At 36.0% G+C, this 19,003-nt stretch overlaps 4 protein-coding genes across 4 annotated transcripts; 2 read left to right on the top strand and 2 right to left on the bottom strand.

Annotated features, from left to right (window-relative positions):
• Positions 1 to 180: 180 nt before the first annotated feature.
• Positions 181 to 4,935, bottom strand: LOC140809100 (probable apyrase 6). Its single transcript, XM_073166583.1, has 8 exons — positions 4,087 to 4,935; positions 3,416 to 3,528; positions 3,165 to 3,272; positions 2,886 to 2,940; positions 1,618 to 1,809; positions 1,442 to 1,509; positions 1,113 to 1,309; positions 181 to 753 (listed from the first exon to the last, which is right to left on the bottom strand). Exons 1-8 carry the CDS (start codon positions 4,676 to 4,678, stop codon positions 477 to 479), a joined length of 1,602 nt encoding a protein of 533 aa, XP_073022684.1. The 5' UTR covers positions 4,679 to 4,935; the 3' UTR covers positions 181 to 476.
• Positions 4,936 to 5,859: 924 nt separating this feature from the next.
• Positions 5,860 to 6,782, bottom strand: LOC140810184 (protein DMP8-like). Its single transcript, XM_073168049.1, has one exon. The coding sequence runs from the start codon at positions 6,576 to 6,578 to the stop codon at positions 5,931 to 5,933; it is 648 nt and encodes a 215-aa protein (XP_073024150.1). The 5' UTR covers positions 6,579 to 6,782; the 3' UTR covers positions 5,860 to 5,930.
• A 108-nt stretch (positions 6,783 to 6,890) lies between these two features.
• LOC140810185 (E3 ubiquitin-protein ligase MPSR1-like) lies at positions 6,891 to 7,802 on the top strand. Its single transcript, XM_073168051.1, has one exon. It carries the CDS (start codon positions 7,047 to 7,049, stop codon positions 7,686 to 7,688), a length of 642 nt encoding a protein of 213 aa, XP_073024152.1. The 5' UTR covers positions 6,891 to 7,046; the 3' UTR covers positions 7,689 to 7,802.
• Positions 7,803 to 12,819: 5,017 nt separating this feature from the next.
• LOC140809938 (cyclic dof factor 1-like) lies at positions 12,820 to 15,329 on the top strand. The gene is made up of 2 exons (XM_073167724.1): positions 12,820 to 13,141; positions 13,750 to 15,329. The coding sequence occupies exons 1-2, from the start codon at positions 12,989 to 12,991 to the stop codon at positions 14,896 to 14,898; spliced, it is 1,302 nt and encodes a 433-aa protein (XP_073023825.1). The 5' UTR covers positions 12,820 to 12,988; the 3' UTR covers positions 14,899 to 15,329.
• The last annotated feature ends 3,674 nt before the right edge of the window (positions 15,330 to 19,003 follow it).

The following is a 19,003-nucleotide window of genomic DNA, read 5'->3' as shown; positions in this document are numbered from 1 at the left end:
TAAAAAATAAAAAATTGGACCAGTAGCGACACACACCCATGTTGTAACTAAGAGACTAATTTTTGAACAATATTACGTAAAAGAGTCACGTGGTTTCTTAGATTAATACAAGGTAAATGTATGTTCGGATGGAGTACACATTTTCAAATTTCAATAATTCACACGAGCTTTTCATCAAAAAAAAGAGTACAGAATATATCACAGTCTGGGTATTAACATTCTCTTGCCCAACAGTATCCAGAGAACAAATGACTACACTGAAAGCTCCCCTTTTAATCATATAAACACCGAAATCCTAAAATCTATGGACAGAGAACCGTACAATTCCTATGTTTTCCAGTAAAATACATAAAGAGCAAACCAGCGGCAGCCGACACACCATCAATTCTTCTCTAACTCTAAATTAATGCATCAATATCATGAGGATGTGTATCAAGAAACTCAGCAGCTCCCTCGTGCAAGCAAACCGCGTGAAGCTATGAATATCTACCCACTCGGGTGATTATATACTTTCCTTTCTCTAGATCATAGATAGTTTTCACCTCAGGCTTTCTCAGTTTCGAAATGATCCATGTCACAAGTATCAACATAAAGAAAATACTGAATAGAAGCATCAGTGCTGAGGAGTCGCCTCCTATTATGCTTGCAATCCAATTTGAATGTTGCATGTCCAATTTAGACGAGTTTAGTAGGATGAAAGCACCTAAAGCCCAGTCCAGAGGAACGTTCTCAACTTGATTAGCGTATGCAATCCTGTTCGAATCACGATAATGATAAGATGCACGCTGGTAGTAGCAAAGCAATTTACCAAGAACAAATTTTTCTTTTAAAATACACTTCTAGAGTTGGTATATTGATGTATGGCTTTCACCGTTCATGCTTCAACTTTACTTCGAAAAATACGAAAAAAACGAGATTGTTTTTGCTGTATAGTTAAACATATAACTGCTTTTATTTACGTTCAAAAATCAATTTTAAAAAGCCCTACACTGTAAAGTACTTTTTTAAGCTTAGTGTTTTTAATCCAACCTAATTGTTAATGCGATGAGTAGTAGTAAAGGTCGGAGAACAGGATTGAAAATTCATATGCTTCGCTACAGATCAAGTAATACCTCATATCGTGCAGAGAAATTCCAAGATTATCGTGTAGCAGGGCGATAATATATGCTGAAGAGAAGCAATAACGAAGCAATTCTTCTTCCTCAAGAGACGGGTATTTCTGTTTCAATTTAGACCAATTCTCACCACAATATTCTTGCCCAGAAACCATTAGATCAGAAAGAAAGGCTCTCTCTCTCAACCCAAAGAACTGAAAGTGGAAAGACGCAGATGAGAAAGGAATGTTCAGAAGAGATTCACAAAACTAATGAAATTGCAAACAGTGGAAGGCCACGCCAAATTTCAATAGCAGATTCTTAGCAAGAAAAAGGCCAACTCGAACCTTAGAAGTGTGAAAGAAATTTTCTGTGGCCAAAAATTTTCCTTGGAGCTTGGGCATAAATTTCGACCCTACAAAAAAGAGCATACATGACTGAATATTATAGACAATAATAACAAAAATATAAGACTACACCGAACGTGACACTGAAAAAGTTGCATAAAATAAGAATAAAATACCTCGGCCTTTCTGCAAAAGCTCTAAAGAGGCAGATCTGCACCCTGAGAAATTGCCATTTGGAAGCAAAGTAGATAGGTATCTATTTTTTTCAATCACAGAAGAAGGGGAGAGCTTCCAGGCCTCCTCATCATGTGTATATCCTCGGGGAGTGCAAGGGTCCATTGGTTTTCCTGTCTGAAGGAATTCAGTCGCTGCATTAATAAAATCTTGTATTATGCAAATTTGGAATCCAAGTTATTTGGTTCCTAAAGTCTCTAGTAAATCAGCATATGTTTCTCACAACTCAGTAATGAGAGTGAGAAGGTATGTACATGAAAAATGTCCTTCAGTTTGTCAAGGAGCACACTGGACAACAGCAAAATTGGGAAACCAAAAAGTGATTCCCACGATATAAAATTTTCACCAAATTAAAACATTCAAGTACCACTAGGTATAGATAAATCAAAATGCATGGTTGTCACTATTTTAGATTATCTAAGAAGTATCCTTTGTTCACAACTTCAGCTTAATCCATCCACATTTTTTTAACTAAGAACCAAAAGGACCAGAAAACCGACACAAAACTGAGTTGCACATGAAATTGAAGAATAGATGTAACGAATCAAGCAGGAATATGAGCTTTTCAAGCCATTTCAAGTAGAATCAGATTTGTATTCAAAATTATCGAACTCAAGCGGGGCTCAAGCATGTTCTAATATGTTTTCGAGCCAAATTAGAACCTAAATAATTTTACCCATTAGCTTACAAGACCACCATATATTTATCAAATGATTTATATACTGTTTGGTGTAGTTGATAAGACATCTATTGATTGTTCAACTCACACATCAAACACCAATTAATTACTTATACTACATAAATTACCTATATCTAATCAATTTTTTATTAATCATATTACACGTCCATATATTTCGACCATCTCATATGAAGTACTAAATAGTATCTAAATAAATTTAAAATGACATGTTCACAAGATCAAGTCATAATTCAAGATTTTACTAAATAAGCTTGAAAATCAAATTTGAATTCTAAGCAGAGCCCAACTTGAGGGCAAAGAAGATCATTGAATGATTCAGGCTAGCTAAAAAATATTCAAGCAAGAGTAAGAAAAAATTAGCAGCGTTCCACGTGATTCAATTCGTTCGTACCATTAATTTGAAACGGTGCTTGCGTAAATGTGATTATCAGAAATTATGTTAGAAGAAAAATTATAACTCAGAAGTTTTAAAATTCGACCAAGAAATAAAGTGTACTCTGCCTGACATACCCATTCCTTGACCACCGGAAACAAGTGATTCTTTCAACAACTCGAATGCAACATTCTGCAAAAAGATGCAGTATTTAAAATGAAATATTTAAGAGAGCATACAAGTTAGTAGATAAAAACTTAATAAACAAACATTAAGGGTCTCTGTAATTACAAAAATGCATAAGATACATATATCATCGTGACCCTAAAGCAAGCATTACATCACTTCATACAACCACTTTCAGAATTCCTCAAAATACAACGAAAAAAAATACAGAATGAAAGTTGAAACACTACCTGACCGAACTGAAGAAAGCTGTGACTGTACAGATTGTAAGTGAAATTTCCAAAACTAACTTTTCGAGAGAACTCAAGGGGCGTTGGTTCGTCTGTAGCGAATGTAAGCTGAAATTGTCACAAAAAACATATATTCATTACAAAATATAAGAAAAACTGTGAGACATAATAGGAAAAAATATTAAAATATGCTAATGTTATATCAGTGGCTAGAGAATAGTAATTTCATTTGCAGAAAACTCATTTTGAACCTGAACTGAAGCACCACCAAGTTCAATAATTCCAGTTGTCTGTGCTGGATGGTCTCCAAGTGTTCCAAGAGCATAGTTAGCAACAACCCAAGCATACAAGCCTTCATCAGAGCCTGAACAGTTTGATTAATTAAATTTTAATATTAAAAGATAAGTAAGTTCAATCTTATAAGTATAAAAGGTATAACAAGTTTGCAGCTTGATTGATACATGTACGTTCAATAAATCAGTTCACTTCAAATTAACAAATATAATTACAGATATAATGATTGCTATTAACACAAGCTTCGCTTAACAAGGTTCAAATATCAAAATTTTATAAATATCCCACTAGGATCTCAATATTGCATTACAAACCGAAAATTAAGCTTAAATAATTAATCGATGACCTATGTCCAGTAATGAAATGTAGCGTCCACCCGACGGGCAGATTCTACACAGATTGTGCCTCATGAAATTAAACAATTTGCAAGTAGACTCTCTACCAAAATACCAAACATGCCACAATATGTTAAACATTAACAAGGATTCAAGCGAGGAATCCATCACTAGGATCCTTAATTGCACACAAATTATATTATCAAGACGTGTTTGTCCAATGAGTCTCGGATACCAAACAATCTCTACAAAATCAATTAAAATCAACAACGACCACATCGTGATATACAAACCTGAAATAACAGAGGCCCCATCATCCTTAAACTGAAAGCCTGATTTCCTCAGAACCCTCCTACACACATTCAAGATTCTCTCCTGATCCTCGGTCTTCAACAACCTCATTCCCGCAGTCGCCATCAACCAAATATCAGCCTCCCTCCACTGCTCCTTCGGCACATGCCTCTTAGCAAATTCAACCAGCTCTGCCACCGGTGCTCCAGCTCCCTCTGGCTCCTCCACATAAGCAGACAGCCCAGGATTCACCTTCATTGAAACCAATCCCTTCTCCGAAAAATCGAGAACCATTGTACCTTTCCTAACCTCGTATTTAAACACATAAATCCTCGTCCCCGTGCTCCCTCCATCAATCACCACCCCAAACCTCTCAGTTTCTTGATTCTTTCTCCCAGAAAATAAAAGGTAGCAACTTAAAACTAGAGCTACAAAGATTGAAGAGTAAAACACATATCTTGATCTGGGATGAGTGTATTTGATATTGGGGCTTCGGAAACCGGGTCTGTGCGGTCGGAATCTGAGTTTGGTCGGATCCATTTCTTTGTCGTTCTCCAAAGTAGGGTTTACCGAGCGGGCATTCGGACGGCGCATCAAAAATTAAAACTTTGACGAAACATATGATTAACGCTAACCATCAACAACAATAACAATACCGACAATTTAAAAAATACATAGGAAGGAAAAAAGTCTTTCTTCTGCGAGATCGAGAGGGCTCTTCAAATCAAATAAGCCCTCCCTCGCAGTGATGTTTCGGCGCCTTTCTTTCCTTTTTTCTCCCCCTGGTTGATTCTGTTTCCTTTCTTTTGTGATGCTTTTAACTTTTGTGGGCAAGGATGTTCGTGGAATGAATTATATAGGAAGTTTCTCAGGAACAAGTCTGAAATCTGAATCGGGTCATTTATTTGATCCTGCAATGTTTCGGATTCGGGTCTGAATCTTTGACCGTATCCAACAAGAATTGAATTGTGGCAGACTGGAATAGCCTATTGGGTTGAAACTTGAAAAGAGAGTCCACGATTATCTTATGTTTGTCATTTCTACTTATTTTAGAATTCATATCATATTATTTCGAGGTCTGAATAACAATTTATACTGCACGCATGGTATGTTTTTATAATATATAATTTATTTGATTTATATTTAAATTATTATGAAATGTAATTATAAGAAACATTGAATAACTAATTGCAATTTTGATATATGAATTTAAAAAAATAATAAAAAAATACCAAAATAAGAATTAAATTTAAAATTTAATTCTTACGAAGCAAAGTTCTATCCGCTAAACTACATTTGACTTGCATCTTAACATTTTATTAATATATATATATATATATATATAATTATTAAAACAGACCATAAAATAAAAAATAATTACGTACTCTAAAGATATCAAACTTAATAATATAGCATTGATTTATATTAATTGTTTATTTTAACGTCATGTGTGAAATAAAAATATTTTTAAAATGATATGCATTGAAGGCTTAATGGAATTTTGAAATTGTTCTCAGTACTAGTCTAATTTGGCTCCATCAAAATACACAAGTTTTAAACCTTATTAATATTAAGAAACTACTCATCACTTAATTAAACACTTATTAAAAAGTCGGGCCATATCATAAAGAATATGTTCTTAATTAAACACTTTCTAAAGCGTATTGGCGTTTTAAACATACCGTACATAATTTGTTTGGAACAACTAAAATTATATTTAAGGCAAAGATCAACAAAAAGAAGTTAACAAATACATCCTATCGCATTAGAATGAGACAAAACGTACGTAAAAAGAGAAGAAAAATGGTTACATTGCCAACATGCAGGAGTTGGTTCACAAATTAAATCACGCGGACATGCAGCCAATGCCACGTCTAGCGTTGGGGAAAACAAGAAACAACCCGCTGCAGATAATCCCCACCATCAGTGGAAAACTCTGCATCACTTCATCCAACTCCTTACCATGTCCCGGAATAACACAATTCGTGACCCGATGATCAGACAAAGCAATCGCAACAAACACAAGAACAGACATCATAGCATGAACAAAATCACTGAACCCAACTCGGTATCTCTCATCTTTCGGCACCTCTATCTGGAGGCCAGCCTTGAATACCGCCAAGCCTTTTGGAGTCACGAACCCGTAGTACACTTTCCCGTCAGAGCCCCGGAAAGAATCCGTGAAATGGAAGAAGAAACAAGAAACAGTGCAGAGGCATAATAGAACGTGAATCATTAGGGTTGTGATGTGGGAGCATTCTCCGTTCTTGTAGATTGAGGGGAGGACCATTTCGAACGTGAGAAGTGTGCCGGTGGGGAGGAAGTTTGCTAGTAGGGAAGTTTTCGAGAGGGTTTTCTGCACGCCGCTCGCTACAGCGCGTCTTTTCCGGCCGCCAGCGGTGGGTGGAGGGGGGGATGAGGGATAGAGTGGTGGATCGAGTTGGGAGGAAGTGTTGTAGATTTTAACGCCGATTTCATCTGTGATTTGCTCCATTTTTTTTTTTCTATTTGCTACTGAAAACTTGGAGACGAATAAGAAGATAGAAGCGAGCAGTTTGTGTCGGTTAAACTGAGGTTTTTGATATTTCAAACGTTACTGCTTACCCGCGAACGGAAGCGGTTAATTAAATATTATCCCAACTCCGAGTGGTTAATTTTGATATTTTATTTTATTAATATTAAATAATAAAAAAATTGAGTGATGCGCTGGAGAAGTATTGTGATCCATCATGTACCAAATCCAGGCTTTGACAAAATATCTTCTCCACTTTGACTCTTCAGATAAATACGACGAAGCTTTTTTATTCAGAAAAAATACTAGCTGTGCAAATTCCAGATCTTTCTACAAACTTCCCCTTCGGTTTAAAATCCCAACTCTTTCAGTGGTTTTAAACCTGCCAACTGTTTTTTGTACTTTCAAGAATCCAAGCTTCTCTCGATATTTGACAAACTTGATGCGAAAATGGCTTCAGAAGCAGGGTCTTCCGATTCGAGAAACGGGGAGGCTTCCTCGTTCTTACCCTTCATCCTAGGCTTAAACCTAAGCCGCCCTCTTCAAGATTCCGCAAGCCCATCTCCAGAATCGCAAAATCTTGACAGGATAATACTCATCAACCCCTTTACACAAGGCATGGTTGTTGTAGAAAGAACTCGTCGCAACGGCAGCAGTACCGATTCCTCTGTTGGATTAGATTCTTTGCTTAGGGATATGTTCTCGAGCAAAAAAGGACAGCCACCTGCCTCGAAGGAATCCATTGAAGCACTAGAAAGGGTGGAGATAGAAAAAGATGGTGAAGAGTGTGTGATTTGCTTGGAGGAGTGGGCGGTAGGTGAATTGGCCAACGAAATGCCCTGCAAGCATATTTTCCATGGAGGTTGCATAGAAAAATGGTTGAGGATGCACGGTTCTTGCCCTGTATGTAGGTACAAAATGCCTGTGGATGAAGATGATGATTCGAAGGGAAAAAGTAGTGAGGAGAATGGTGGTGAAAGGAGAAGAGATATTTGGATGCGCTTGATTTTCAGTAGTGATAGGGGAAGTGGGGAGGATACAGGATCTAGTGATTCCTCATTCATGCATCAAGAGGTGGAGGATTTGAGATAATAGCTTGTGAGAATATATGTTCTGATTCTCGTTTTCTTTTCGTCTTTTCTTCTTGTTGAATGGCAAACCAAACTTATCTTTATCATGAATAAATTTGATTTGGAGCTCAAAAAATTTCTCATACCGCTTATCATGATAGATGTGATGTTGATGATAGGGAAATCTTCTGTAACATATTGAGTATTACGGATAGAAACTTGTCACGTGTTTTGATTAACTGGAGTTCAAAAAAGTTACAACCCCTTAAATTTGAAATTCGATACCAGTCATACTTGATTAGGAATGTTACCCGAAAAAATTAATATATAGAATGTTGCAGAAGATTTGGACTCGTTGATAGATTAGATAATTTCTTGACTAGGTGAAAAAGATCAGTTTCTAGATATTCGTTACTCGTTAGCACTGCAACTTTTGTGCAGTAGCAGCCGTCATCGTTTACGTTGTTGAATGGTACAGGAGCGAATGATTCGATATTTTCAAGGCTACAGTTGAAAACATTGTCTTAGCCATCGTAGAAGAGAGTTGTTCAAAGCAAATGAAATAATGGAATTTTAAGTTTGAGCAAAACCTGTAATCTATGCTCAAACCATTGCCAGTTCTTCATCCCAATGGGCATTTGATGTGCAGTTTCTCGGCAGAGCAAATACTGGAGAAACCAGTGAGTGATTCACAGGTGAGATTTGGCTTCATTGATCTCTCTTTGCCTCTCCATACTGACAACATGACATATTTGCATAACTGTGTCGACAATCCAACGAATTTGTTATACAATAAGCTAAAATTGATTGCAGAAATCCAGAAAATGGAAGGGTCAGTACAAGATGCATGCTTAGTTTAAACGTAATTTTGGCATGAGATTTAGTTATAGACTTACAGTTACCATGCGAGAATTGTAGTCATTCATGGTTTTGCAGTTCGTATCAATTCTCGTTAGCGGTGCTTCCGCACCTGTTGCTAGCTGCTAGCTTGTTTCTCCTTGCATCTCTTCTCTCTTCTGGACGTGTGTATATGAACGATAACGCAACAGAACATAAAATCCTATTCAAACAGGACATAAAATCATATTCAAAAGTAAGTATACTTTTTTGGTGTACTTTCTTGATCTAAGTTTTGTAGTTGCTGTTGTATTATTTACCTCAATTTATTCATGGAGTTTAAGTTGCACCTTCTTCTGCACTTCAACGGCTGAGCTATCTGCAAAGTTCCTTTTTTTCGAAGTTTGTTTATCTATAATTATTTTCTTTATTTCATCTATAAATCCGCCCTGAAAAACCCAGTTTTGGTGGTCTTTGCTATATGCTGACATTCTGTCACACTCGGTCCATTACTGACTTTACTAATTCTCGTCCTATGTTTTATTTTTTGACATTTTTAGGCCCTAAAGATCAAAAGAATGCCTTTATAGTTAAGATCCAACTAGTTAAATGAAAAAATCGATTATGACTTGTATCTTTTAATAATCAGAATGTTACCCAAAACACACACATCATTTCTCGGTAGATTCTCTTTGATTCCGACGTTTGTTGTCTACAGTTCTACATTATATTGAACTTGGAACCAGTGGTCCTGAAAGCATGAGAAGCCTACTCGATAAATAAGAATGATCCGGAACATGGAAAAACCATAGACGTTGATTTAAGATGGTAAGAAGAGAAAATAAAAGGCACAAGAAATATGCAGATGAAATGAGTGTTTTTATTTCACTTCCCGGAATCTAAGTCCAATAATTGTTATTCACCAAAACATCAACCATGGTCATATTATGCATTTGCTTATTCTATTTCACTGATAAATGATATCCGAAGATCTGAAAGCGAAGCCAAAAGAAGTAGCTCAACATGTGCTTTTGAGAACAAACGTTGATGAAAAGATCTTTTTCCCTATTGGAAATGGAACGAAGAAACACCTTTAACATGCATGAATCTGATCGCTCACATAGTACAGATAAGGATTAATGGTTTAATTCTTGTCCCAGCTGGGTTATCCAAAGGGTAATTAACCATGTGGTTCTGGACTTGACTGCTCTGAAAATGTACAGATGAGAATATTCCCATCGATATGCAATAGTTAAGCTCGCGTAGTATACACAACACCAAGGAGCCGCTGCTAATGATTCTGCTTCGAAAAGGGCGTTGTCCAGTGCTTTAGTCTTCAAGCTGTGGATGTGGCGTAACTCGTAAGATGATCGTTTGCACCAATTCTGGGTAGTTGTTACTGGTGAACTCAAAATCCATTCTACGGTACTTACACAACTCATCACTTGCTGCTTCTTTTGTGATGATCGTTTGCACCCATATCCTCCCTGGTTTGTCTATTTACATAAAAGTTGAGTGCATAATCTATATGAATCATTGAAAAACCCCAACGTTTTCTGGTTAGAATTTTGATCTTTAATGATATAAAATATACCTGTAATATAACCAGTGGTGAAAGAAAAGTTTTTTTTTTCATCCACATTGAAAGTGATGTTTAATATAAAAGTACAGAAAGTATTGAGATCGTGTATATGAAATTTTAAATGTTGTCTGCAGGTGTTATAACATATATCAACAACATGTAACGTATATATTAATTAAACACGAATAAAATAAGACAGAATTAATCATGCATAAAGTAGTTTCAGGACAAAATATTCACTAATAAATTATTTACAAAATCAATATTAGTGAAACTACAAAAAATAATTTTCCTTAACAAGGTAATAAAGTAAATTGTATTCTAAATAAATATTTTCCTTAACAATTCAATAAAGTAAATTGTATTCTAAATAAATAAAAACAAACTACGAATGCAACAACTATATTACAAAAACCTGGATCAACAAATAACTTTTTAATCAACATTTTTCACAAATATCAAATGTTTCCGACACTTTATAGCAACACAACAAACAACATGAGTCGATCACATAAAATCTTCACCAATTCTTTGCTTTTCATGTAACATTTCACTGCTCTCATTTGACTCTAAAAAATGCTCACCCGCAACAACGATGAGCTATTCTTTATATATTTCATATGTCTTAGAGTTTGTTCTTTTATATAAAATCTTATCTTTTCGTTACTTAAAAGTAATTTATTAGATGTTCTCGTCATTTTTTATGTATGGCAGCATTGGATTCCGGATTTCTGTAAAAAAAAATTCCATTAAAAAAATATCTGAATGCGTTTTCTTCCGATATTAATTTAGGTTCTGTATTTTCCTTCATTAGTTACAAAACAAGGGACATTTTTAATATCGAGGATAATGAAATGATCGGAACAATATTTTTTAATAAAATCTATAATTTTATGAAAATTTATTAAATGGTTTTCAAAATTAAATAAGTGTTATTTTCCTTTTTTGAAGGATTTTTTTAATGTCTCCCCCTTTGATTATTGTAGGTGTGTGGAAAATGAAAGAGCTTGCAGGATAAGAGAAAAAGATACTGGGTGGGGCCGGTCTTATCTCATATATAGAGATCCTGATCACTACTTTCATTTCATTTCAACAGTTAAGATCTTGTCATACATACAATTTTAAAAAAAATGAGTCTATATATGCATGTATAAATTTTGATCATCCACCCTGTCATAGGGTAATGTCCAAGTGAGTAGGATGAAATAAATTCATCCACAATATCTGGACACGTGTCAAAATCTAAAAGCTATCTACATAAGGATACTTGCCTGTGCGTGGGGGCACGTGTGGGATAGTGACAGATTTGCTTTTCACTCACTTTTTACAGGTGCAGTGGACCATCTGTTACTTGCAATTTCTTTGTCACATTCGACACCTTTAATTCCTTTTTCAATAGAGTAACTTTTCTTTTTCTTTTTAAATTTAAAAGTAATTCATTGGACATATTTAGATTTTAAAAAGAAAAAATAATAGAGCAAACGTTTCAATTGACTTGCATGGTAAAACATAGGCAAGCGTTTTGTATAATATAGAGAATAATTGATTTACAATTAAATCATTTAATGTTCTAAAAACCATATTCAAAATTTGTCATACGTAGACGTATATATGTTATAAAAAATAAGTGTTAACCTGAAGGGCTTATTTATTGTTTAACTTGCATCCTAACTCTAGCAATTTTGATGTTATAAATTCCACTATTTGAGAATTAATTCTAGCAGCCTAGTTATTTTTTTCGGGTTTATCGTAAATTTAAATAAAAATAACTTTTTCACTAGATTTTAATTAAGGGGTGTGAAACTAGATCAATTATTCTTAACGTGGTTCTTCTATCAAACCGATCTACATTTACGAGACCCAGCCTAACTATCAAATAAATACATTAAACTTCAATAATGTTACAATTATACAAAGACATAAATAACTAAAAGATTTCATCTTTTTTGACGTCTTTATGATAAACACATTATGTAGACTCTATTTAATGGACATCACTCGTCTTCAATATATGTCAGTTTTAACTCTCTTTGAAACGGCATATTGTTCTCTTTCGAGAAAATCTTCTTTCTCTCTTGAAGAATGAATCACGATGCTTTGAGTGCGTGCAATCCGAACTCGAATGAAACCCTCTTAAAATCAGGATGAATGCAATGATATTAACATATTCTTATCTTACAACTTATCGCAACGAAAAATAAACAATATATATTTTTCTTTACAAAGGTCACGTACAACCAACTCTTAAATATTTGAAAATATAAATTAATCGGCCTTTTTTGACCACATATGGCCACTCTAGACGATCAATATAATTAATGATTATTCATTTATATAGAAAATCACATCTTATTCAAGATAGATATTTTATTTTCAAATTTTATATCATATCTGTTCATATCAAATTAAGATAATATTTTTCAATATCTTTATGCTATCTTCAACCTCACAACATAATTTCTCATCTTTAAAATTTTTAAATAAATATTTTAAAGAAAATAATTAAAAAAATAAAATCAATCAGAAATAATATATATAATTGGAAAGTGAGAGCTGAGTTGGACTCGAAGCATAAAGGTATCGTCCTTTTTTATTTTTTATTTTTTATTTATGCAAATGTGTAGAATCAGAAAATGATCAAGTAGGCTTGTTGAAATCCAATAGAAAGATCGCCCACTGTCCACATAACAAATTTGTGGCTGCAAATTCATTCCCCATGCTTGCGTGGCACCCAACCCAACTTTCTCTCTCCTCCGCTCCCAGTTCGTGTACACACTACAAAAATCAAGAAAAAGGTTGACCTGAAAACTCCAAACTTGTAGAGAAACTGAAGTTCTAGAGAGAGGAGTACCCATTAGTGTTCAGACAGGGTTTTCTTTCTTTCTCAACAGGAGCGAGAACTGATGTTGGAAGTGATGAAAAAAGATCCTGAAATCAAGCTTTTTGGGAAGACCATTTGTTTGCCTCCTGACATGATTGTTTCTGATTTTACAGAGCCTGATGTTCTTGACCAGAAACAGGGCTTTTCGGCGACACCAAATTCACAAGACAGCGAAGTATGTGATTTACTGCGTAAAAGTGTGCTGCATTTGTTGGCAAATATGTGTGTTTTTAGTGTTTGTGGCGAAATCTTGATATTTATGCTGTTTTAAGAGGAACCTTTTTCTTAGTATTGGCAAATTATGGTGGGTTGATTTCTGGTTAGATATCCGAATCTGGGTATTGAGTTTGGTTTTGTGGTATTCTAGTAAAGATCGGCGATCTCCTTTTCGACATAAACTTAATGAATATCTCTTGGGAAGAGAACTTACAGCTTTCGATTTTTGTAAGATTGTTTTTTTTTTTTTTTTTTGCCTCTGGATCCTGTCTGTTCTGAGTCATATATATGATCGAATCTTCTGTCAAATCCAATCATACCTTAGTAATCGTTTGTTTCTTGGAAGAAGACGAAGAAAGAAAGAAAATGGGAATCCAGCTTCTGCAGTTAGATGTGCTTATTACACATAAAAACTAACAATCTTAAAGAGAACCATTTTAGTTTAAACATAGGTAGCTAGTTTGTCTTGATCTTTTTAAATCATGGAAACTTGGTGCCTCTCGGGTCTTGTCATTCATATATACCTGTAAACCACGATTCTTATGTAGATGCCTTTTCTGTGAATAGGATGTCTCAGAAGGAAAATTAACCAGGAGTAAACAAGAGGGGGATTTAAACAATCCAACTAAAGTAGCTTTTGTAGAGACAGACAAAGACTCAATATCCCCGAAAACTCCCAAAAAAATTGAACCAAGTGAGAGTAACGTCTCTCAAGAAAAGACACTGGGTAAGCCCGATAAAGTACTTCCGTGCCCCCGGTGTAATAGCATGGAGACGAAGTTTTGTTACTACAACAACTACAATGTTGGCCAACCTCGACATTTTTGCAAGAAATGTCAGCGATATTGGACTGCTGGAGGAACAATGAGGAGCGTGCCGGTGGGTTCAGGTAGACGCAAAACAAAAAATGCTTCTATTGCTAATTATTGTCATATCATGGTCTCAGATGCCCTCCAAAATGGGGTGCAGTTCCCTTCTTTGAAACCAAATGGTATCCTCGTCTTTGGATCAGACAGACCGTTTGCTGAATCTGTTTCCTCGTTTGTGAATCCTGCGGAAAGGTCTCTAAGTTGTGGCGGAAGTGAGTTTTTCTGTCAGTCAAGCGGATCTTCTTGTACAACATCTAATTCGATGGTGAAGGGAAGTGATACTGACATTCAGGAACCGTGTTTTGCTCAGATCTCTTGGCAGGGTCCGTTGAATTCTCCACAGTGGATTCAAAACTCAACGGCTGCATCCGTCCCTCCTTGTTTTCCAGTAACTTTTTACCCAGCTCCACCATATTTTGGCTGCACCTTACCAAGTTCTTGGAACGTGCCATTAGATTACCCTCCACCTTCTTCTGGCTACTCCGGAATTAGCACAAGCTCGAGCATTTCAACTCTGGGGAAGCGTTCAAGAGATGGGACAGTTCTTAAACCATCGAACTTGGAAAACAAGGAGTTTTCAGAGATAAAAACCGCAGATACACGTGTGCTGATTCCCAAGACCCTGAGGATTGATGATCCAAACGAAGCTGCAAATAGCTCTATATGGTCAACACTGGGCATCAAGAATCTAAGAATCGATTCAACCAACGGGGAGAGTTTATTCAAGTCCTTTCAGTCAAACGGGGACAGTAACCGTAATATAAATAATTCGGCCCTGGTGTTGCAATCAAATCCTGCTGCCTTGTTGCGATCGTTAAACTTCCGCGAGAGTGCCAAATGCGACTAATTTAAATTTCTACAACGTCAGCACCAGAAGGATATTGGAAATCTGCACCTTTCTGGGCCAGAAAACGTGTTGATATCACCACTTTAACAACAATGGACTCTTATTAATCGAATCTGGGATTAGCCAAGCTGGTAACGAGCTGCTTCAGCTGTCAACTTCTTGCACATTTTGTTCCTACTGTACAAGTGATATGTCACACTTTATGTAAATCTGTTTTTTTTTTCTTTTTCGCAATTTTGTATTTTGGTGTGGATTTGTCCATAATAGTGATATAGATTAAAATGGGTAGAGTTGTGCTAAGTAAGAAATTTGGTTGACATAATCTGTTTCATATATAAATAATGTTCAACCTTTTCTTCTTGTTGTTGAATAGACCAGAATGACGTTTTAAATATTTTGCAATCTTCTGTATCACATCCTCGGTTTCATGATATGATGTTGGGGAACATATAGATAACATAACGCACTGCAGAGGCACTCTCAGAGCCTGCTTTGATATATTATTGAAGCTTTTATGGGTACTGAATATGGAATTATGACGAGTGAAGACGTCAAGTTGCAACAATCTGATCTTTGGTCCCTATTTTCGGAATTTTAACAACCCTTTCTTTTCCATCCAAAATTTGTGAAATCGAGGACAAATCATCTTTTAATTTTAGATTTTTTCCTACATTTTTCTCACACTATTTATAAAAGTTTAACCCTCGATTTTTATATATATATAATTTTTAAAGCACCTCGTGATCATCCAAGTATGCAAGTCACATTTTTCTTTACTCTCTCGTACTATTTCAATTTAAAATTTTAAAAAATAGCAAATTTCAGTTAAAACATCATTCTTTGATATTTCTACTGAACAATTAGTATACATGATGGCGAAATTGTGATAGGGTCTACATATTTAATCCACACAAACAAAAATGTTTCTCCTTTTTCTGTGAAAATATTTGAAGAATTAAAAGGCATTAAATATGTGTTTCTCAACTTATGGACAGGTTGAGACACCAGAGATATTTGGATGTTAAATATCGACATTGGATAGCCACACATTTTTTATTAGGAAAATGAGTTGTTGATGGGACCCTAAGCATGTCATTATTTTTCCTTGTTTCTTGTACTCTTTCATTTTCTTCAAAAGACAACGATTTCTTCATACATTTTTTACGCTATTTTTTTAAAAAAAAGAAAGAAAAAGGTGTACCTGGAATTTGTTTAGATTCATGAAATTTGGGCCAAATGGGTAAAGAACAATCTAAACATACAACCCTAACAAAATTTGGGCTCAATTGTGAGAGAAGACAGTTGTTCTGGAATCGGCCTTGTACTCTGATTTCCCAAGACCCAATTGTATTTGGGTGCCGTGGCCCATTGGCCTAACATGTCACACGTTTTTAATCTGTGCGTTCACGCAAGCGTGAATTGTAGTGCTAGTTATAAATAAAATGCGCCAACGACTGAGAAAACCCAAAATTTATATAACTTTTGAATAGTTTGATTTATTGGTAAGAAAAACAGAAAGGTTAGCTAAGGAAATGACTACTTGGGATAAAAAAATATTACTCCTCGAGATTAATCTAGGATGATGGGTCTAATATTTTTTCACATAACTGAAACTGTTCTCTATAAAATATTAATAAATCAATTGAAAATTTTCGGCGAACAATGAATCCGTGTGATATATATATGATCGATCACAAGTCTCCGACCCCAAGAAAATCTATAAATGGTACAAAAGCTGCATTTCTTTCTTCATCTGCAGTATTTGCTTCAATATTCAGCCCTGGTCTTGAAGACGTAACGGAGGAGTAATTCACATATTGTGGGCAGCCATTTATACTGATAGTTAAAGCCCATGATCTTGAAGACACTCAAAGCCCATATAATAAATAACAAGCCCATATATATATGGGTCCAGTACACATTCGGAAGGATCTAGATGAATTTATTGTTGAAATGGTTGTAACAGAATTATGGATGAGTTTTCTACGTGTCAATAGCATATTGCTTGAGTCCTCTGTATAAATTGATTATCACGTGTAAATGAAAGTAAGAGAAATGTTTCACACCAGCAAAGCCTTTGTTCTACTTTTATTTCTCTAACTTGGTATCAGAGCTACCATGGCTAACGCCAGCACCGGTAGTGAAACTTCCATCCAATCGGAGGTAGCAGCAAATGTCCCAAATTTTTTGTTTGTTAATCCAGCCAATCAGATTAATTCCGTTAAGCTAAGTGATGATAACTTTCTTCTATGGCATCTTCAAATTCTTGCTGGTATTCGTGGGTTGGGACTAGAGGATTTCATCCTAGCAGATCCCTCTATCCCTTCCAATGAGTTTTCTGAAAATAGCACCACTACTACCAGCAATCTCAAATTCATCAACTGGAATAGACAAGATCAGCTCCTATTTTCCTTCCTCTTGTCGTCTATGACAGAGGCAGTTCAAAGCCAAATGATTGGGTGTGCCACATCCTCTCAACTCTGGCTTCGGGTCTCATGCTTATTTGCCTCGAGGTCAAAAGCGAAGGTGATGCAATATAAACTACAGCTGCAGACCTTGAAGAAAGGAAATCAGAATATGAAAGATTATTTGAGCAAAATGAAACATCTCATGGATACTCTAGCAGCATGTGGTCATCCCATCAGCGAGGACGATCAAATCTTGTATGTCCTCAGCGGTGTAGGCTTCGAATATGACTCTGTGGTTGTGCATGTGACATCACGAGTTGATACCTTGGCATTATCAGAAGTTGCTGCTCTTCTTCTCACTCATGAAGGAAGGCTGGAATCGCATAACAATAACAATGACAGTTTACCTCATTCAGTGAACACAGCTACTCCCTTCACAGAAGAAACCTGAGCACTCATATTCACCTCGAGGGTCCTATTCTCGTGGTCGTGGTAGAGGTCGCGGAAGAAATACTCGGGGAGGACGACGTTTCTGGAACAATAATGGCCGATCTATCTGTCAAATATGTGGGATTGCAGGCCATGTAGCCGAAATATGTTATTACAGATTTGATGCTGAATTTGTTCCTAAACCTGCCACTTCTTTTCGACCACCATCACAGGGATCCTTGCCTCCGCCACACCAAGGCCATCCACGACCTCCCTCATCAATCTATCCATCTGCAGCTCTAACTACTACCACTTCTGAATCCATTGAGGATGAATGGTGGTTTCCAGATTCAGGCGCCTCACATCATGTTACAAACAACCTTGGGAATCTTACAATTGGCACAGAGTACACTGGAGGTGGTAAGGTTCATGTTGGAAATGGTGCAGGTCTGTTTATATCTCATGTTGGTGATTCTAAATTTCACTCATCCACCTCCTCTCGTCCTCTTCAGTTAAATAACTTGCTCCGCGTCCCTCGTATAACTAAAAATCTTCTAAGTGTTAGTAAATTTGCTCGTGATAATAATGTATTTTTTGAGTTTTATCCTTCATTTTGTCTTGTGAAGGAACTAGCCACGCAAGCTGTTCTTCTCCGCGGCATTTTGCATAAAGGATTATACAAGTTCACTCTTGGGAGTCTTCTTCCTGCCACCTCTCCACAACCCACATGTCTTCATTCAACGTTTTCCACCACAACTACTACTCCTCACCAGCATTCAATCAAGGATCCTCCAAGCATTTTGGACCAGTGGCACTATAGATTAGGCCATCCACCTCTTCCTATTGTTAAACAAATTTTATCCAAATGTAATTTGTTGGTTCCAAGAACTACGGTTATGAAATTATGTGAATCTTGTGAACTTGGCAAAAGTCATAGACTTCCATTTCCTAACTCTCAAACAAAATTTACAGAACCTCTTGAACTTGTTTTCTCCGATGTCTGGGGCCCTGCACACACTCCTTCACGCAATGGTTTCAAATACTATGTCAGTTTTGTCGATGCTTTCAGTCGATTTACATGGATATATTTCCTTAAATTCAAATCAGAAGTTGTTCAAGTTTTTTCTCATTTCAAAAACCATGTTGAACTACAACTCAACAAGAAAATCAAAGCCGTTCAATCCGACTGGGGAGGGGAGTTTCAATCCTTAAGTTCCTTACTTCAAACATATGGGATAACACACCGAGTTTCATGTCCTTATACATCA

This window comes from Primulina eburnea, chromosome 13, assembly GCF_022965805.1.
Source record: "Primulina eburnea isolate SZY01 chromosome 13, ASM2296580v1, whole genome shotgun sequence".
Classification (NCBI taxonomy): Eukaryota; Viridiplantae; Streptophyta; class Magnoliopsida; order Lamiales; family Gesneriaceae; genus Primulina; species Primulina eburnea.
Note: the sequence above shows the minus strand (reverse complement) of the source record. Positions and strands in the feature narration are given on the sequence as shown.